Source organism: Mesoplodon bidens, assembly GCF_964165515.1.
Source record: "Mesoplodon bidens genome assembly, chromosome: 5".
Taxonomy (NCBI): domain Eukaryota; kingdom Metazoa; phylum Chordata; class Mammalia; order Artiodactyla; family Ziphiidae; genus Mesoplodon; species Mesoplodon bidens.
The window spans coordinates 48,976,802-48,997,289 of record NC_138161.1 but is presented as its reverse complement, the minus strand read 5'-3'; the positions used below and the strand labels follow the sequence as shown (position 1 = coordinate 48,997,289).

Genomic DNA, 20,488 nt, shown 5'->3' with positions numbered 1-20,488 from the left:
AAGCAGACTAGTGGTTGCCTGAAGCTAGGGGTGGGAGCAGGTATTGGCTACAAATGGATACAGAGAAATGTTTTAGAGTGATGAAAATGTTCTCAAACTGGATTGTGGTGGATTCGGTAAATTCTAGAAGTTTGCTAAATATAAATTTAAACTGTACACTTATAATAGGTGAATTTTGTGGTGTGTGATTATGCCTCACAAAAGCTGTTAAAAATTATATGTGATGCTCACACACATTCTTTGCATGTGCCTATGAAAATATTTATTCTCTATTTCAAATCTAAGGTACAATTTTGGAGTCATGTGAAAAATATCTTCTGAAAATGATTAAGATAGTGTTTTTATAAACAAGTTTATTTTCTCATTTATGTTCCTGTATTTTAATAGGAAGATAGTATTTTTTCTTGATGAGGTATTAGAGATATCCTTGAATGTGTGATTGAGAATGGATTTGGAATTCTCCAATTCATTCTACAGAGGAGAAAAATGAGCCTTAGAGAGGAAGTTGACCTAGGTCAAACACGCTGAAAGGCAAAGTTGATGCCAGAACCCTTTCCGTTTCTTCCACAACATATTAAAATGGGATGCCCTACTACGGGGTTGTTAGCAAATGGCCCTTCCTAGAGCTTCCTGAGTCTCCTGGCCCACCCTGCCTTAGTACTTGGTACCACTGATCACACTCTCATGATGGTTTAGTCATTTTCTTCTAGCCCATGGAAGACTTCTGATGCCGTGAGATCTCAAAATAAGCAGCTGTATACCATCAGCACTGGGTATTTATTAACTGCACAAATTATAAACAATTCATGAAGATTCCAAATGTCTAAACAGTGATGGCGGGTGAAACCATTTGTTCCAGCTCCATCTTATGTTTTTATTTGTGAGACTTTGCAGAAATGAGTGAATGCCAGAAATATGTAAGGAAGTTTTGTTACTGTTTGATGGTGTTTTACAAGATGGCAAAATTTTCATTTTTATGAAAAGTATTTCTAATTTGCTCCCTCAAGCAATGTTTTAACAAGAGCTATATAATCTCATATATGCGGGATTTCTTATAGTGCTGGTAGAAGTTATGCATCCTCTGCTTTGTCCTATAAAGAAGCACTTTGATTAAATTCGACCTCTACTTGGTCAGTAGAATTTACTCTGTGCCCATATTGGAGCTATTGAGAAACAAAAAGAATAAGAAATATTGGTCCTTTTGGAAAAATTGACCAAAGAGAGTGATATTAATCAGAATGACAGCTTTTCTGTTTTTTGATACATGATCATTTTGAGATTGTCAGGACAAGCAATTAGTTTTTCCTTATGACACATGTTTAAATTTATCTAGTTTCTTCTTAGTGAAAATCACTCTTAGACATAATAAAGTCAATATTTTCAAAAGTGGCTCACTTGGCCTGGTGTTCCATTAGCTGGGAGTGACAGGGAAAGATATCAGAGAACTTGAGTATCAGTGACCAGTGCTTAGCCTTCCAGTGGAAATGAAATCATTATATAGTTTTGTCTGACTTTACCATTAAACCTTTATTTAAGTCTTATGATTAGGTGTCTGTTGTAAATAGGAGAGTTTATAAATAGTTTTGTTTACCTGGTAAATAGCATAATGTAAATACCTGGAAGAAAAAATATGTATATATATAAATTCATTGTTCTCAGAGACAATTGTATTACAATATAATCAATATTTTAAAAAATCAGTAAATCAAGAGAGGTTCATACTTTGTGAAGTCATCGGAAGTTATAAAAATGTTAGTTTTAATAATTATCTGGATACTACCCAGTGAAAATAACAACAGCAAAAACTACTGATGCACAAAACAGAACTGATAAATCTCCAAAACATTATATTGAGTGCAAGAAGCCTTACATGAAAGAGTACATATTGTATGATTCTATTTAACTGAAGTCTAGAACAGGTAGAACAAATTTATGACAGTAAAATAGAACAATAGTTGTTTCTAGGCAGATGGGCTGGGAATGGGCTGACCAGGAATGTGAGGAAACCTTCTGGGTTGACGGTAATATTCTAAATCTTGATACAGGTTTGGGTTACATATACGTATGGCATTTGGAAAGAATCAGCAATGTATAGTTAAGATTTATGTATTTAATTTATATGTAAATTTTATCTCCAAAGAAAAATATAAATATTGAACTCTAGTTAATGATATGCACACTGAAGTGTTTAGGAGGAAGAATAGTGAAGTGCAATTTACTTTGAAATTCACTGAAAAGTTAGATGGATGAATGGATGACAGGATGGAGAGATGGACAAATATGTGGTAAAACAAATATAGTATGATACTTACTGATCATTGACCCTTGGTGGTGGCTCTATGGATGTGCACTGCACAATTCTTACAACTATTCTTATGTTTGAAATTTTTTATCATAGAAGCAAAAATGAGTTAACATTTTAAGTCTCTAAATATTGGTCAGATTTAAAGACATGTAATTGATGCTAGAAGTCAGAGAAATGTTCCTAACATTTAAAAACGATTTACCTTTTGTATCTCCAGAAATTATTATCCCAGAAAACTGTAATTCACAGAGTTTTTTCAAAGACCAAAATATATATAAAATTCTCATGACAGGAAATTTAACATTGTGGGTGAGGTCCTTTTTCCTCCATACTGTATTGTATATCTGTAAATCTCTTTCAAAAGACATTGGGCCCATTAATTTTAATTTTAATGCGCTGAGTTTTGCAAAGAGTAATGGTTCCCAAACTTGAGTATGCATCTGAATTACCCAAATAGCTTGTTGAGATACAGGTTACTGCCCTACCCCCAAGTTTCTGATTCAAGAGGTCTGGAGTGGGGTCTCAGAGTTTGTACTTATAACAAGTTCCCAGGTGATCCTGATGCTCTAACTGGGGGACTCCTCTTTAAGAACCCTGGCACGGAGCCTATCCGTTTTTCCATCAGGAGGACCTATTGTTATCATGCCTTACTTTAAATAACAAGAACATGTAAGCAAATCACCTCCAGGATTTTCATGAAATCAAGCACAAAAAGAACGAAAAGAAAGGAATGAGTTTTGTTAAGTCCCTTAGCCTTTTCTTCTTTTTCTTTTACATGTATTAAAAAATAATAATTACTAAGAATCTACCAGTTGTCTAAAGCAGTACAGAAAAAGTATTACAAAACAGATTTTGATATCTACTTTCCTACCTGAATTTGGCATATCCTCATGGCATAAAAACTATTTTGGTGACCAGTTTAATAAAACCAAAGGGACACATTTGTTATATATCCTTTTGTTCCACCCCTTCCATCAGATCTAGAGCCCTTCTACTGTAGCTGCATTGAACAAATTGTTCTAATCATGCTGCACTGAAATAGTTGAGTTATTTATGTGCCTAATTTACTAGGATGCACAATCTTTGTGATCAGATAGGTCATATTTGAATTGGTGTCACTAATGCCTAGTACCTTGTTGTAAGTGAATGGATACAATGAAAAGCAGATGAGTAAAAATACTAATTCCCCAAATTCCCCAAAGCAAATATAGATTTTATTTAGACTTTGTAGTTGTTTGAAGTGAAACACATTACTGCCTCCTTTCCCTTATAGCAAATATATGGTCATTGATTGCATGTAGTTGCCCCTCCTACCCACCCCCTGGGGAAAAGAAAACAAACAAAAGAACCCCAGCATGCTTCAGACTTTAAAGACTAATTTTGGGAGAATTAGATCAAGGAAGTGTGTGCAAGTGACAACTGTATATGTCTCAGGATAAGATTTCTCCTTAAGGATGAGAGGCTACTGATTTAGAAGGTAGTCTACAAAAAGTAATTTTCCTGCTGGGCTATTGGTTGGGTTATAAAGTAGGTAATGAAGTTTTTGCTCCTTTGGTAAAACCGTTAGCCCTGCCAAGTGGTGCTGAAATATCAACATTGGCAGGTTCAGTCTAATTCAGTCATCCAAAGTCACCAGACAGTGAAGTATTGGCCTGAGGAATCAGGGCATTGGGAATTCTTACCCAAGTGGAAACTGTGGTTGAAACCGTGGTTGTTTTAGCTGAAATGGAACTCACTTACACAAACAGCTGGGCAAATAGATATAAAGTGCCCCATTAGGAAGAAAACATTTTCTCCCTCAGATTTTTGGCAAAATGGCATTTCTTTCTGAATTCAATAGCAAAACATCCTCTGTGTAGCTGATGACCATAATGTCCTAATAAAAAGTTAACTAGTTGACTCCTGGAGGGTGTTAGTTCTATGGGAATTGTTCAGGTGTGGCTTCTGAGGGGAGCTCTCCAGGTAAGCTGGACTTTTTATTTCCTGAACTCTGACAGCACATGCTGCCTGTGAGCACATGTCCTCCAGCTGGCAGTCTCACCTCGGGGCACAGGAGAGGGAGCAGCCTGCTCTGCTTGAGCTGGAGCAGAGATCACGGGACGCTCTGCTGTGAGCTTCTTGCTAACATTGATCCTGTATGTAAAGTCAAATTGTGAGTTTATTTAAAGCCCCCCAGTCCCTGGCTTTGGCAGCTGTCCATGTGGCTTATGGGACTTTAACCACAACTTTTTTCCTATACTTTTTAAAAAATGCCATCTTTCCTTAGATTTATAAAAATCTTGCTTTATATATATCTAAATTATTTTAATCAGGATTTTTTCTTATGCTTTCAGATATTTTCTTACATATTCTTAAAAGATATTTCTTATATACTTTCTTTTTTATTGAAGTATAGTTGATATATAACATGTAAATTATAGGTGTACCATATAGTGATTCACAATTTTTAAATGTTATACTCCATTTATAGTTATTATAAATTATTTGCTATATTCCCCATGTTGTACAATATATCCTTGTAGATTATTTTATACCTAATAGTTTGTACCTCTCAATCCCCTGCCCCTATATTTCCCCTTTCTCCTTCCTTCTCCCCACTGGTAACTACTAATTTCTTCTCTATATCTGTGAGTCTGCTTTTTTTGTCATATTCACTAGTTTGTTGTATTTTTTAGATTCCATGTGTAAGTGATATCTTACAGTATTTATCTTTGTCTGACTTATTTCGCTTAGCATAATGCCCTTCAAGTCCACCCATGTTGCTGCAAATGACAAAATTTAATTCTTTTATTATGGCTGAGTAATATTCCATTGTATGTATATACCACATATTTATCCATTCACCTGTTGCTGGACACTTAGATTGCTTCCATACATATATTCTTATATTATAAAAAACACAAGGGATGCCTTCTGTTCACCTCTAAATCTGTGTGCTATTAATTCATCATTTCCTGAATGCCCAGAATCCCTTTTCCTCTATTGTTCTTATTTAGATCCCTGATTCATCATCTGAGTTGTATATATTTGGTGAAGTAATTTCATTTGTAAGTTAGGGAGCACAATGTCGAAAGTGTTTGTAGCTGGGTCCCTATCTTCCTTATGCCAGGCAACCCGCCACCCAAAGCCCCTCATTACCAGTGACAGCAGAATCAGAAGGTAGGGAAGATAGAAATCAAAGGCATGAAGTAAGAAGGCCGGGGTGGGTGGGTGGGAGCAGTTTGAGACCTATGGGAAGAGATTAGAGAATTTCAAGATGGCTACCTTTACCAAATTGCCCACTTTTGTAAATAGCAATTATTTTTGCATCATCTTTGTGAATGTGGCTGCCATATAGGGCCGTAAATAAAAGATGGTTTGAATGGTACCATTTAGACTTTTGCAATGCGCAACTTAAACAACTGTCATTGACATCCCTGTTTCTGGAAGACATGTTGTAGAGCTGCTCCGTGTTTACTGCACACTAGCTCTTTGTAAGTTCTCAAAAATTCTTTACTGGGCCTTGGTAAAGAGTTGGGAAGAGAGTGATAGAGAATCTGTGGGGTTTTGAGGAAGAATTCCTATCTGGAGAGCCAGAGAGCCAGGATACCATGAGATATATGGGGTTAATAGTAAGAATATAACAACTTGAAATTTTAAAAGGATTTGTCTAGTGTTATTCTGTGAGCGCTTTTAATTATGATTCTGAATACACACACCCCCACCACCACCATCATCACCAAAGCAATTTAATTTAATTCCTTCCACCTATCTTGTCTGGCATGCCATCATGCAGTGCAGAATGGGCCCGGACTTCCCTTTTCTTCGAAACCATCTTGCACGGACTTTCCTTCTGATGGAAGGTTATTCAAGCATCTTGCCATTACAGCACTTGTAGAAGTAGTTTTTATAATACCCAATATTATTTGATTAATAGCTATATTTAATCTTCATTCTTCTTAAAATATCTAACTGAAGGTGCCGTGCTTTTCTTGCTATGGAAAATTTCATGTCACTGGCTTTCAGGTGGCTGTTATTGGTAAGAAAAGCCATGTTATAAACTGCAGATTACACATTTCTACTGAATGATCAGGAACAATTGAAGACACTTGTCTAATTGCCTTGGTCACTCCTTTTACCTTATGGCTGTCACAGAAAAATTAATATAATTCCACATGGTTTTCTTTCTCCTTCTAACATCTTTCCTTGGATCATGGTACCAGGACAGGTAGAGTAATGTGAGCACCACTGTTATATGATACCTTTTTCACTCCCTAAGAATTAAAACAAATGTTAAATTATTGCCAAGTCCCATGTTAAAATTATGGTTTGTATAACAGCATTATAGTTCAGTTAAACACAATCTATGCCATCAGCTGTGATTTTGGGGGGAAACTTTTGAATGTGTTATCAGACAGTAACTGCCCTGTTTAATACATAAACTTGAGATGTGACATCTTGGTAGTTCCTTAATTAGCTGCTCTGATCATGAAGGAATTGGAATGTTTCCACTTGCAAGCTAACTGTCTGAGAAGAACACACAATACATCTGAAACTTAGAATGTTCTGTTCTTGGAGCATAGTAATGCCTGAAAAGGACTTGCTGCTTTTATATATGTACCATTTGTTTAATGGTGAATAATAATATTAGGCACTATTAAAACTACTTTCACCAGTGCTGTAATGGCAAGATGCTTGAATGTCCTCCCATCAGGAGAGTCTGTATAAGGTGATTACAGAGGTGAGGAAGATTTGGCTCATTCTACAGTGGCATTATGGTAAACCAGAGAGATTCAACCACATTGAAATGCTGTTCTGTTTTACTGCTGGGTCATATCCCATTGTATGGATAAGCCATCATTTTTTTTATCCATTTAACAAGTGATGGACATTTAGGTTCTTTCCATTTTGGTGCTGCTTTGAATATCTGCACACAAGTCTTTGCATAAACTTATATTTTCATTTTTCCTGAGTAAATACCGAGGAATGAAATTGATGGGTTATTTGGTATTATTTGGTAACTGACCAACGGTTTTCATCAGTGGTGAAACTTCATGAAACATTTAACATTCATACTCAAAATGTATGAGGGCTCCAGTTGCTCCAAATTCTGCATAACACTTGTTATTGACAGTCTTTTCATTTTTGCCATTCTTTTTTTTTTTTTGAATGAACTTTATTTATTTATTTATTTATGGCTGTGTTGGGTCTTTGTTTCTGTGCGAGGGCTTTCTCTAGCTGTGGCAAGCGGGGGCCTCTCACTATCGTGGCCTCTCTTGTTGTGGAGCACAGGCTCCGAGATATACCTTAAAATATTGGGGAAATTGTTTAAGAATGTAAAATTGAATAGTCCAAACAATCATTTGAAGGGACACTTGAGGAACTTATTCAGATGAAAAGGACAAAAAAAATTGCTTAACCATTTTGCTGAGCTCTGAAAGTGTTAGTGGGGTCAGAACTGAGTGAGCAAAGGGGTATTGAGGGAATCCATGCTGGGTGACAATGTGAGCATAGGTGTAGGGCCAGGGCCTCGTATGCATTGCAGAATGTGAGAAGATTTATACTGGCCAAAGAGAAATGAGCAATGTTGAGAAATAACAAATAGATAACTAATAAGGACTTACTGTATAGCACAGGGAACTCTACTCAATACTCTGTAATGGCCTACATGGGAAAAATAATCTAAAAAAGAGTGGATATATGTATATGTATAGCTGATTCACTTTCTGGTATACTAACACAATGTTGTAAATCAACTATTCTCCAATAAAATTGTTTTTATTTATTTATTTATTTTTTTTGCTGTACGCGGGCCTCTCACTGCTGTGGCCTCTCCCGTTGCGGAGCACAGGCTCCGGACACACAGGCTCCGCGGCCATGGCTCGCCGGCCCAGCCGCTGCGCGGCATGTGGGATCTTCCGGGATAGGGGCACGAACCCGTGTCCCCTGCATCGGCAGGCGGACTCTCAACCACTGCGCCACCAGGGAAGCCCAAAATTGTTTTTAAAAAAGACAGAATTCATGTGTAGCAAGATAATAAAGTGATTTGAGTTCCTAGATCCAGTAAGGAACTGGGATGAGAGTCTCAAAATACTATTAAATTTGTGATGCTGTTTTGAGAAAAGATTTGTTTGTATGCTTTTTTCTTTCTCAGGACTTTTAAAAGTTTAGCTCTAGAGAGTAGTATGAATTGGAATTTTGGAGAAAGTAGGTCAGATAAATGCTAATTTATTCAAAAAGTTACATGATGTTGATGTATTTATTGACATAAATTATTAGCAAAAGGGAGAAAGACTGGAGTCATGAAAATTCTGGGCTGTTCTGTTTTATTGCTGGGTCATATCCCATTGTATGGATAAGCCATAATTTTTTTATCCATTCAACTGGTGATGGACATTTAGGTTAGAGGAAGCAAGAACACCTCCACTTTTGTTAGTCAGTAATTCTGTTTACAACCTTCCTTTTTCTCAGTTGGTACAGCCATCCTTCCCACTTTCCAAGGGGGGGAATAACATGGTACATCAGGCCACAGTCTGTGAGCAAAGGTCTAATGTGATGATGCTGTGGCTCTTGGCTCTTAGCCCAAAAAGAGTGCAACCTAAGTTCATGAAGATTCCTAATCTCTTCTTCCCAACAAGGTGTTGGAAACAGGCCAGTTGTTTTTTGATTTATTGTGAGATGCGATAACCTTATAAGGTAGCAGAATATTAACCCTAGATTAACTGTAGGGTTAATCTAGGTACATAACTAAGAAGGGGAAAATTGGCTTGACCAAAATCTGTGTTGTATATGTGAGATTATCTATCTGTCTATGTATCTATGTATCTATCTATGTATCTATCTATCTATCTATGATTTTGATAAGATTATATATATATATATCTATATATATATATATCTATATATATATATATATCACCTTATCAAAATCTTATAAAGTTAGGACAAAACATTATCAGTTAGCCTCAATTTCAGCATTATGGTATGGGGGTTATCTACTCCTTACTCAGTTGGGTCATGACAAAGTTCTCAATAAAAATGAGAGCAGGAAGTCCAGCCTAGCGAGAACCTAAGATGTGGTTTTGACCCTGCACTTAACCTGCAGACTGATAGAGGTGTGGCTGCCCTCAATTTAGACATTTGTCCTATAAGAGAATTGGACTAGGTGAGCTGGGGATGAGTCTCCCTCAGACTTCTGGATAAGCTGCTTGGTGTCTCTGGGTTTTTTTGCCAGAAGTGTAGCAATAGCAGTCAGAGAACCAAGAAGTTATAGAAATTTTATCAAATTTTTGGGAAGTACAAAGTGCTACGCACATACCTGCATATAGTAGTACCGACTGCTAAAGTAAGAGAGCGGTTCCCACAGCCTGGTCTCCAAGATGCGTTGTTTTTATTGCTTCAAAGGCCTAATGGAATCCTTCTATGTAGCTATATTGAGGTGACCCAGGATGACTTTTTTTTTTTTTTTTTGGTGCTATACGCAGGCCTCTCACTGTTGTGGCCTCTCCCGTTGTGGAGCACAGGCTCCGGGACGTGCAGGCTCAGCGGCCATGGCTCACGGGCCCAGCCATTCTGCGGCATGTGGGATCTTCCCGGACAGGGGCACGAACCCGTGTCCCCTGCATCGGCAGGCGGACTCTCAACCACTGCGCCACCAGGGAAGCCCCAGGATGGCTTTTGACTGGAATAGTATAAATTTAGAGTGATAACTTTGGGAAACCCATACTATTTAGAGGTCCTGACTGGTATATATACAATATATATATACAATATATAATTAAGTTAGTAAATACAGTCTTCCCAATAGGTAAAATATTTTTAAAATATGAATTCCCAGTGAAATAAAGAAAGAAAATAATTGAAGTCCACAATCTCTTATCTAAAACTCTCAGAGCCATACTTGTTTTAGAATCTTTGGATTTTAGAAATGTACTAGGATGCCTAGACCATGTATTAAGTAACCTCTTCAGTGGGGTCTTGATCAGCACCCTTTAATTAAGCACATTTAATTATAGGAATTAAGATTCCTATAATTAGAATCTAGAAAAATGATACAGATGAACTTATTTGCAAAGTAGAAATAGAGTCACAGATGTAGAAAACAAACTTATGGTTACCAAGGGGGGAAGGTAGGGTGGGATGAATTGGGAGATTGGGACTGACATATGTACACTACTATGTATAAAATAGATAACTAATGAGAACCTCCTGTATAGCACTGGAAACTCTACTCAATGCTCTGTGGTGAGCTAAATGGGAAGGGAATCTAAAAAGAGTGGAGATAGATAGATAGATAAACTCATTCACTTTGTTGTACAGCAGAAACTAACACAACATTGTAAAGCAACTATACTCCAATAAAAATTAATTTAAAAAAAGATTCCTATAATTAAACATGTGAATAAGTCACACTAACTATTCAGTGAGATTAAAGAAAGACTAAGTGGCCTCGTAACAGTTCAGATTGAGTTTTGTTGCCAAATTAGTTTGACATGAACTTACGAAAACCTAACAAAGCTTTTTTGGATTTCTAAACGGTGACTAACGGGCTTTGGATGGACCTGATTAAGTAACCAATTATCGAGCAATTACTGTGTACCAGCTTTAAGATATTGCCATTTTCACTAACCTTTGTAAACAACCTGTCAAAGTAGACATCGTTATCCATAATTTACAAATCAAGAAAGAAGCCTCAAGCACAGGTTAGTGAACAGCCAGGGCACACTTATAAGTATATGGCAGAGCTGCAGTTTGGACCCAGCTCCTTCTGGCCCCAAAGACAAAAGACAATGTTGTTTCCTCATTGCATGGTCAAGACCTTTGGTTAGTGTGAGTGTCCATCCCTGTTGCCTTCATAGTTAAATAATAATAATAATAATAATAATAATAATAATAATAATAATAATAATGCCTTGAAAATATAGAGTTTCTCTGCTTACTCTGCAGTCTCTCTGGGGAAGTTCACCCAATAATCATTTATAAACTAAAGACACCCAGATGGATCTGGACCCCATTTGTGAGCATCACACTTAGTTAGTCAACTTACTGTTGGACATTTCTAACAGTAAGTTGACTATCAGTGAGACAACAGTCAGTTGTCTCACTGACCCAGTGAACTCCAAATGAAACTAATCGTCTTTCTTCTCTGCCCTGCTCCTTTTAGAATCCCTTATTCTACTATCTCAGTTACCCCTAAGCCAAAACCCACCCACTTCCCTCCCTTTCCAACTCTGTTAATCACTAAGTCCTGCAAGGATCCTGCTAGAGACCAGCACTGAGGAGGCTGGGGGTTTTAAAGTGCAGTAATTCAATTTACCAATAAGAAATTTCAGATCCTTTCACCATGTCCAGATAGGATGTATAAAATGAAGGTTCTGACCAATTATGGATAGCCAAGATAGCCGTGAATCCCATTTACCTGCCCAATAATAAACTACAAAATATTAAACCCTAAGATTTTACTTTGTATTCTAGACTGCTTTTGCTTTATATGTTATTAAGTCTGTTTTCTTTGATCTCAATATTACCTGTATTTTAGCTATTTTGGTGGGTGTGCTGTGATCTTGAGTAGCTAGATATCACGATTTCCAATAACAATGCCTCTAGCCAGTAAGTTTGGCTCCAAATTTGTCTTGGGATGCTAAAGAGGTGAAGTAACAGCCACCTATATTTTCGTTCCCATCTTTAGGTAAAAGGCCAAACCTGAAGGTCCACATCAATACCACAAGTGACTCCATCCTCTTGAAGTTCCTGCGTCCAAATCCTAATGTAAAACTGGAAGGTTTTCTCCTGGGATATGGAAGCAACTTATCACCAAACCAGTACTTCCCTCTTCCTGCGGAAGGGAAATACACTGAGGCCGTGGTCGGTAAGATCTTTGGGTTTCAGGTGTAGGAAGAAGAGGTAAAAGGTAATGCGTGTTATATGATACATAAATCTCGAAGCATCATTTTTTCTGTACCCTCAGCCAAACCAAATGCCATAATTACAAAACATCTTCATAATTGTTGTAACCCATAGCACAATTTTTTACATTAAAAAATATGTAATGCATACTCTGCTTATACTGCAGAAATAATCAGCTTCATTGCCATTATACCTACAGTCCCTGACCACATAACTAAACTTGCACAGGGAAAAAAAACTAGCTAAAATACCTTAAATCTCTCATAGCTTGTTTATGTGGTTAATTTTCCTCCCTGCTATGTCTTTACTTTCTTCTGGTGGAAAATACCCTCTACAACTTTCTGGGTGTCTATTCATGCCAAGATACCTTTAAAAAGAAAAGACAGTGTGTTACATTTAAAAATTTTTAGGGTATTTCAGACAAAAAGATTAAAGTTTGTATTTGTGTTATGAAATTTTACATTTCTTTGAACGTATTTTTAATCACATTAAAATGTAATTTGAAGATGTAGGTACCTTCAAGCCTTCTCCAGAAAAATTATTTGCAAATAAAAGGATTTTAAAGGATAACATTTTTTTAAAAAGGGATCATCTATTTAAAATGCTGTCAAAGGCTTCCTGAATAGCCTAAGATGAGATTTATATTTTGATCCACTGCTAAGATTATTGCTAAACAGTCTTTTCATGAACTTCCGAAGTTTAATCCTATAACTTGAACTACTGTAGACCAGATCTGACATTCATGCATATATGTAGCAATGTTGAAGATGAATCTATTTTGTCCTGCAGCCCTTTGTTCTCATAGAGAAGTCTCTGTTGTACTTTAAAATTAGGCAAGCGGGCTTCCCTGGTGGCGCAGTGGTTGAGAGTCCGCCTGCCGATGCAGGGGACACGGGTTTGTGCCCCAGTCTGGGAAGATCCCACATGCCACGGAGCGGCTGGGCCCGTGAGCCATGGCCACTGAGCCTGCGCGTCCGGAGCCTGTGCTCCGCAACGGGAGAGACCACAACAGTGAGAGGCCCGCATACTGCAAAAAAAAAAAAAAAAAGATCTCTAAGCACAAAGATTCCCAAACTTCTCCTGGAAGGTTCTTGCAAGCAGCATTTTTTAAACTCTTACCTTATCCTTTAGATCAATGTGCTCTTTTTATCTCCTTTCTCTTCTAGTTTTCTGGTGGAAAAGGAAAAACACATTCCTCTTAGATACTTCCTTTTCCATCTTTCTTTATGCCAAGGAATCTGTGTACTTCTACTTTTATTACTTCAAAATGGACTTGCATTTCCAAATTAAATGTTATTCTCTGGTTGCTTAAATTGATTATTTACAGTTTTTTTAATGATTATGATTGTAATAATGGCTCTTAAATGATTAAACAGCTGTGTATTAGTTTTCAATTGCCACTATAACAAATTACCACAAACTTGGTGGCTTAAAACATCACAAATTTATTATCTTACAGTTCTGTATGTCAGAAGCCCAATGTGGGTCTCTCTAGGCTAAAGTCGAGGTTGTAGGCAGGGCTGCATTCCTTTCTGGAGGCTCTGAGGGGAGAATCTGTTTCCCTGCTTTTTTGCAGCTTCTAGAGGGGCCCACATTCCTCTTCTACTTTCAAATCTAAGAAATAATACAAATGAATAGATAGATAGATAGATAGATAGTGTATATATATGTACACACAAAACAGAAAAAGACTCACAGATATAGAAAACAAACTAGTGGTTACCAAAGGGGAAAGGGAAGGGGGCAGGGGCAAGGGATTAAGAGATATGAGCTACTACGTATAAAATAGAAAAGCAACAAAGATATCTCATAGAGCACAGGAAATTATAGCCATTATTTTATAATAACTTTTGATGGAGTATAATCTGTAAGAATACTGAATCACTATGCTGTACACCTGAAACTAATATAATATTGTAAATCAACTATACTTCAATAAAAAAAATCCAACAACATTGGGTCAAACATTGCTCACACCACATCACTCTGATCTCTTCTGCCTTCCCTCTTCCACTTTTAAGGATCCTTGTGATTATATTGAGCCCACCTGGATAATCCAGGCTACTCTCCATATTTCAAGGTCAGTGGATCAACAATCTTAATTGTATCTGCAACCTTAATTCTCCTGTGTCGTGTAACCTAAGATATTCACAGGTCCTGAAGATGAGGATGTGGGCAATCTTTGAGGGCTATTCTTCTGCCTGGCACAGACTGTATGTTTGAAATTTGTGTCTCTATTCTATTCCCTTTCTGCTACCAATTTATAGTATGGTCATTCTCAATTCTGTTCTTCTGTAAAACAGTAATATAGTCTATTTTTCACAGATGTGCTGTGGGCATGTTAGTGAATTCATGATCATAAAGTGATGAGTTGAAATCCCTTGGGTCCAAGTTGCAAGAGCAAAGAATTTTTATTTCTTTATGGAAAAAAAGCATCACTTATAGCCCCTCTTCTTACTTTATTCTGTAAGAGGATAGTAGTATTTCTTCAGTTGCACCAAACTATACCCAAATATTGTAACTTACTTTCGTTTTCGAAACAAATATTAAGTGTCACTTTGTTTGACTCATTCCGCTTCTTGATGTGTTTAAGAGATCCCACCACTGAAATGAGAAGCTGTTGATCATTCAGAAATATTGAAGTTAACATTTAGTGATATGTGGACTAATACTCCTACTAAATAATCATTTATAAGCATTTCTACTTTTATTTTAATATCTATCTATCTAGTATTGACAGGTATTTTCAAAAGTCACTTGCTGGTCTTACATGTAAAAATAAAAAACATAAAATATCCCCTTTTGCTATTTTGGAAATTAAGATTCATATGAAACGCCTGTAAAACTTTTACTTCTGTAGAATCTTCTAAGGTTTTTGTAGATTAATTGGAGCAGTAGAAAAAGTAGTATTTTCCCAGGTGGCTATTAATAACCATTAATAGCCTTGAGTCCTGCAATGATGTGCTAAAATATGATTCTTGTATAATACATCTGCTAGTTTCCCATATCCTTTTTTCCCACATCATGAATGTTCTCATTTCTGGCTTACACATTCACTTTTTGCTTTGTTACTTTTGTGTTCAGCTGTTGGTAATTTTGCAAACATCCAAAAAAGGAAAAAACTGAGAATTTTTTGACATTGAATCTTTATAGACTCATACTTTATGATGTTCTCTTGACCTCTGAAAACACTTTAATCAACGTCACCTGGGAAGGAAAAAGTTACATTCCATCAGTTTTGTAGAGCAAGTTAAGGAGTTATTTTAGTATCCTTACTGCAAAAAAAGCCTAAATTGGAAAAAAGTCATATATATTTATCACCACCAGGAATTCTGATTTAAGGATTTGTCTTCCAACCAGGTGTTAGGACTCCAAAGGCATATAAGAGGGCAAATTGCTTAATCCTCATGTTCTCACAGCTGCTAACCTTTACATTCACCGCCCTAAGAGAGCGAGTTTCTCACACTGAGCCTCTCAGTTACTCGCCCTGGTCGCCATCTTGCCGGTAACCCCTCAGAGTGATTCCTGCTAGGGAGGAGGAGGACGCGATACCGATAGCCCTGAGGTGCTCTGCCCTGGAGAGATCCTGGACCAGAGTGCTAACATCTACATTCTAGGAAAGATCCTCCTCTGCCTGGAGAGGCAGCACCATGTGGGGAAAGACTATGTATGTTTTCAGGGAGACGGACCTGGGTTCAAGCTCAACACAACTACTTACTACGGGAGTAGTTCTGGGTAAGTCATTGAGCTTCTCTCAGTTTCATTTTTTTCATCTATAAAATAGAAAAATAATCAGGAGTGTTGTGAAGACTATAAATAAATTATTATGATAAGACTAACATAAACCCTAGCACAGAGTAGGTATGTTTTATAATTTTTGTTAGTTGCTTTTATAACAAACGGAGTGGTTTTAGATAATATACCTAACTTTCTGAGCTTTGTTTCAGTTGCTAATAATGAATGGACTAAATCACTGGTAAAGCTTTGGTCAGCTCTAAGATTTTAGCGCTTAGATTAAAACAACCTTAGTCTAAGTAATAGTCCTGTGCTTTCATTTTCTGTTTTGTTTGTTTTTTGGAGGATGCAGTGTCAGTAAAATTGCAGAGGTAGATTGTTTTAGCAGAGCTGTCAGTAACTGAAAAGAAGTAACCATGCTTACCTGTCTACCGCAACTAAGAAGTGTTTTCTTGGAAAGGATAACTCCCCAAACTGATTAAGAAACAAAAGAAGCAAAAGCTAAGACTGTGACACAGCACTCTTGGCGCACACACAAGTGTCTTCCATAGTCACCATCTTTTAGTCCTAAAGGGGGGATTCCCTTTCAGTGCAATTGGCTGAATAGCATTGTCAGGTGACTCTTATTAGAGTTTCACAGCTGCGGCCTCCAAAGGAGAAGGTGAATCCTCACAAGATACAGCTGAAAGGGTTTGGCATCCCTAGATTTCACTTTTCTTGTCTCTGTCTTACAAAGCAATTTTTAGCAAGAACATGGCAAGAATTTTGACCTGTCCTACTAAATATAGATCAAAATAAGACCTTGCCACTGTTTCATTTATTTTAACTGATGGTATTTTTATCTTAACAAGTTCAGGCCAAAGTATAATCATCAGTTTCTTATTCTGACATTTCTTGTTTGCTTTTATTTCACTGGGGAAAATTAATTTTAAAATTTTTTGAATAAAATTTATTTACAATGATTCAGATATGAAAATTATATGCTTATAAATGCAATTTATATTCCTGTATATTATTAACACCCCTTACAAGTTTTACCCTTAATTTTTACATTTGTATAGAAAGCAAGAGCAAATGCACAGTTTTTTCTCATCATTGCAACCCTTAGAACTTCAGCTGTCCTTTTCATCATAAAAATATTTAAGCATGCTCTATTCATTTTTATGGAAGTGGGATGAAATACAAAATAATAGATATTCTACTATTTATTACAGGGAAGGATAAATATTACCTAATGACAAAAAACAAGTGAATATTTATTGTGGTAAGTGCCACAAGGAAGGTGATGGTGGATTCACTGAAGAAAAATAGTTGGAGGTTGAAAATAACTGAAGGAACTATATAAGGAATTAATTAAGCTGAAAAATAACTAGTGAAAGTGGGCAAGGTAAACTAACAGGAAGCAAAGATACAGTGTCAGCCATTGAAGCCAGCTCAGTTCTCCTCATCTCTGGCAGAATTAGCAAAAGACTGAGCAGAAAGAGCAAAATAGCAGCCTGCGGTGAATACAGGGTAGTCCCAAAATGCAGATGAGGGATATGATAGTTATGCAGGGGTAGGTAGTAGTATTACTGCCCTTTTACACATAAGAAAACTGAACCTCTGAGAGTTTTAAGTAAACTTTCCAAAGTGCCTCAGATGGTAAATAGCACCAGGGTTTGAACCCAGGAAGTCTGGCTCAAGAACCTGAGCTCTGAAACACTGCACTCTACCGCCTCTCAAAACGTAGGGAATTTTATCTGTTCTTCTACGGCGGAAAGTACACACAAGCCCCTGATTTGTTGCTTCTGTAATGTCCTTTATTTTATTTACTTACTTTTTTCTTTTTATAATGTCCTTTAAATAGTAAACAGACAAAAAGAAAGGCCATGTATCATGGAAGGAGGCATTGGCTACCTAACTCATTAAGGTTTAAATGAGTTAAAATATGTAAAGAAGTTCCTATGTCCCCAAAACTTGGTCTCTTCTACCCATACCACCACCACCATCTTTCTTTATTGTAAGCTGCCCATCTGTCAAGCCCTACTGCCCCTACTCTTCCTAAGGCCATATCTGGCCAAGGAAGGCAACATTTTTGTCTCTCACCATGAATATCCTAGAGGCTAAGCATTTTCTTTGACCATCATTCTTAATAAATTGCTATTTGTTTTTATTTTGGTGTGTATACTCTGTTCCCAGACTCTATACAAATAGAAAACTCCCAGGAGCTAAGGACCCTAGAAGCCTTAGATTTCTTTTTCACCTCCAATGTTGTCATAATTTAGAAGCATGATGAGTGAATGAATGGGTGAGAGTCAAGGGAGAGACCCAGGAAGTCTGAAACAGCTGTGGGTCACATTTAAGATGGATTTTTCTCTTCTGTTTAAAACTATTTCTTACTTAGTTCTTTCTCTGGAAATGGTTTTATCACTGGGAAGTATTTGGCTTTAAATAGTCAAGATTACTCCAGATTTTTCATTGAAAAAATAGGAATCTCAGAATCACTTGATTTTCCTCCAAGGTGCAAAATTTAGCAGAACTTGAGTAAGCTTCAAAGGGGAATTTTTAAAGAACGTGGCCTAGTGGGTACCAATTTCTTAATAAATGTTATGCCACCACTGAAACAATTCGCCATGAGTTTATACCAGAAAAGCCTTGTTTGATGACAGATGCCCATTTCACCTATTTTGATAAAGGTAACATCTTTTCAAAGTTCTATTTTTTCTATTGGATTCAACTATAATGGTCTTCCTGATCTCACCAAGCAATAGATAAACTGGCTCCAAATTTATCATTTCTTGGAAATACAATAAAAGAAACTCAATATTCTAATATAAAGCACAACAATTTTTTTCAAAGGTATTGCACAGTGCACTGAGACCAAAATCTAACTTTTAAAATTTTATTCTTAATTATTTCTAGAAGGATTCCCCAAAATAGCGTATGACCCTTTTGTCATGGGTCAGAAGTATACCCTGTTGCAGATTTATGGCAAGAGGCTTGTTGATGAGAAGTGGTCTTAGAAAGATAGCTGCCAATAGGAGGATAAATTAGAGGGTTATCTGGGACAGATACTAGATAATGTTTAGACTTTATAATTTCCTTTATTTTTAGGAATGCATCTCAAAACCAAGGACTACAATCAAATCCTAGTTTCCTAACTACCCATATATTATTTCCTTAAACATTTTACTTTCTCTGGACACAACACTCTGTCACATACTGATCCCGTCTGAAGTGCTATGCTGTGAGCGCCAGCATTTAGTCACATTCTGGTTTGGATTGTTCCATTTTCATTATTTTGTTTTTGTTTTCACTAGTCATGTCTCACCAACCAAACAGGTGCTCAGGGTGAGAGCTGACTCTCACCATCCCTCGTGTACTCCATGATCAGGGTCAATAGATCTGTGGATGTAGGAACTGACTCCCCAGAATCTGCTGGGGGTTTGCTGGGCAGGTCTCCCAGTCAACACAATAAAGTCCCTCTTTGCCTGGGGTAGAAATCTCTAGGAGAAAAAAAATGATGTAACTGGCCTACAGCGTTGACTCTACCCTATTTCTCAGGCCTGGTTATGGTTTACACCTGCTGTTCTGGCTTAATTATTAATGGTGCTCCCATTTCTCTCAAAAGTGTCCCAGTTTAGTTGAAAAATTATGTACATAAAACACACGTGGGAGAAAGCCTTGAATTCTTAGCATCATCCCCCAGTCTTTCATCACCTGATTCCAAGCTAATAGGTCAGCCTTTTCTCTGCCACTGGGGGTACTCCTCAAGGAGAAGAGGTTTGCCACAGGTTGGCCTGATGCATTTCATGAACGAGGCTGAGTGCATAGTAGCCGCTCACCAAATGCTGGAGTGGAAGTTCTCACCAACCCACGAGCTGATGCTTTAATGTCATTGGGCACCTACAACATGCTGGGCCAAGGGCTTTACAGAGACGGGTCATTGATTGCTCACAGCAACTCCTTGATGCAGCTACTATTAGCATCCTCTTCTTCCCAATGAAGACAGTAAATCCCTGAGAAGTGAAGGAGTCTGCAGGTGGCAGGCTGGCTCTAAAGCCCATGCATTTGACTACCATGCCATAGTGCTTTCCCCATGGCGTCTAAGTGTTCTGTGACCTTTGAACCCTATGTACAAATTCATTTCCTGGGAATTATTCCTGACCCCTCAACTCCCCGCATGGTAACGCTGACTGAGCATTTAAAAAGAAAGAAAACACCTTGCTGATTTGAAGGCTCTGGTTTACCACCTAATAGTTAACATGATCTAGCTTTATTATTTGAAAGGAAAATATCCAAAGTCCCAACTTTTCAGTCATATTTCCTGTAGAGATAACATTAACAAAGTGATGCATTCACTGGAAAATGTGTGTGTGCAGGCTCTCCATCAAGAGCGAGCCCTTGCCAAACATTAAACAAGTTCACAGACAACACCCTACATTAAATTTCTCTGTGGGGTGCACATATAAAACACAGGCAAGGAAAAAACTACCGGCGATGAAGTCAACAGGTTTAATGTCTAACAGGTCTCTGCGCTAGGAAAGGCTGGGTGCTGGCTGTGGCAGCAAGTGGTAGGAGAAA

General features: G+C 37.4%; 1 protein-coding gene across 14 annotated transcripts in view; it reads left to right on the top strand.

The window, feature by feature from the left end:
- ABI3BP (ABI family member 3 binding protein) overlaps positions 1-20,488 on the top strand; it is a 250,305-nt gene that overhangs the window by 42,348 nt on the left and 187,469 nt on the right. For all 14 annotated transcript variants that reach the window (XM_081235523.1, XM_081235522.1, XM_081235521.1 and 11 more), the window contains exon 2: positions 11,973-12,152. In XM_081235523.1, coding sequence (XP_081091649.1) covers positions 11,973-12,152 — 180 coding nt within the window. The remainder of the gene's footprint in view (positions 1-11,972; positions 12,153-20,488) is intronic.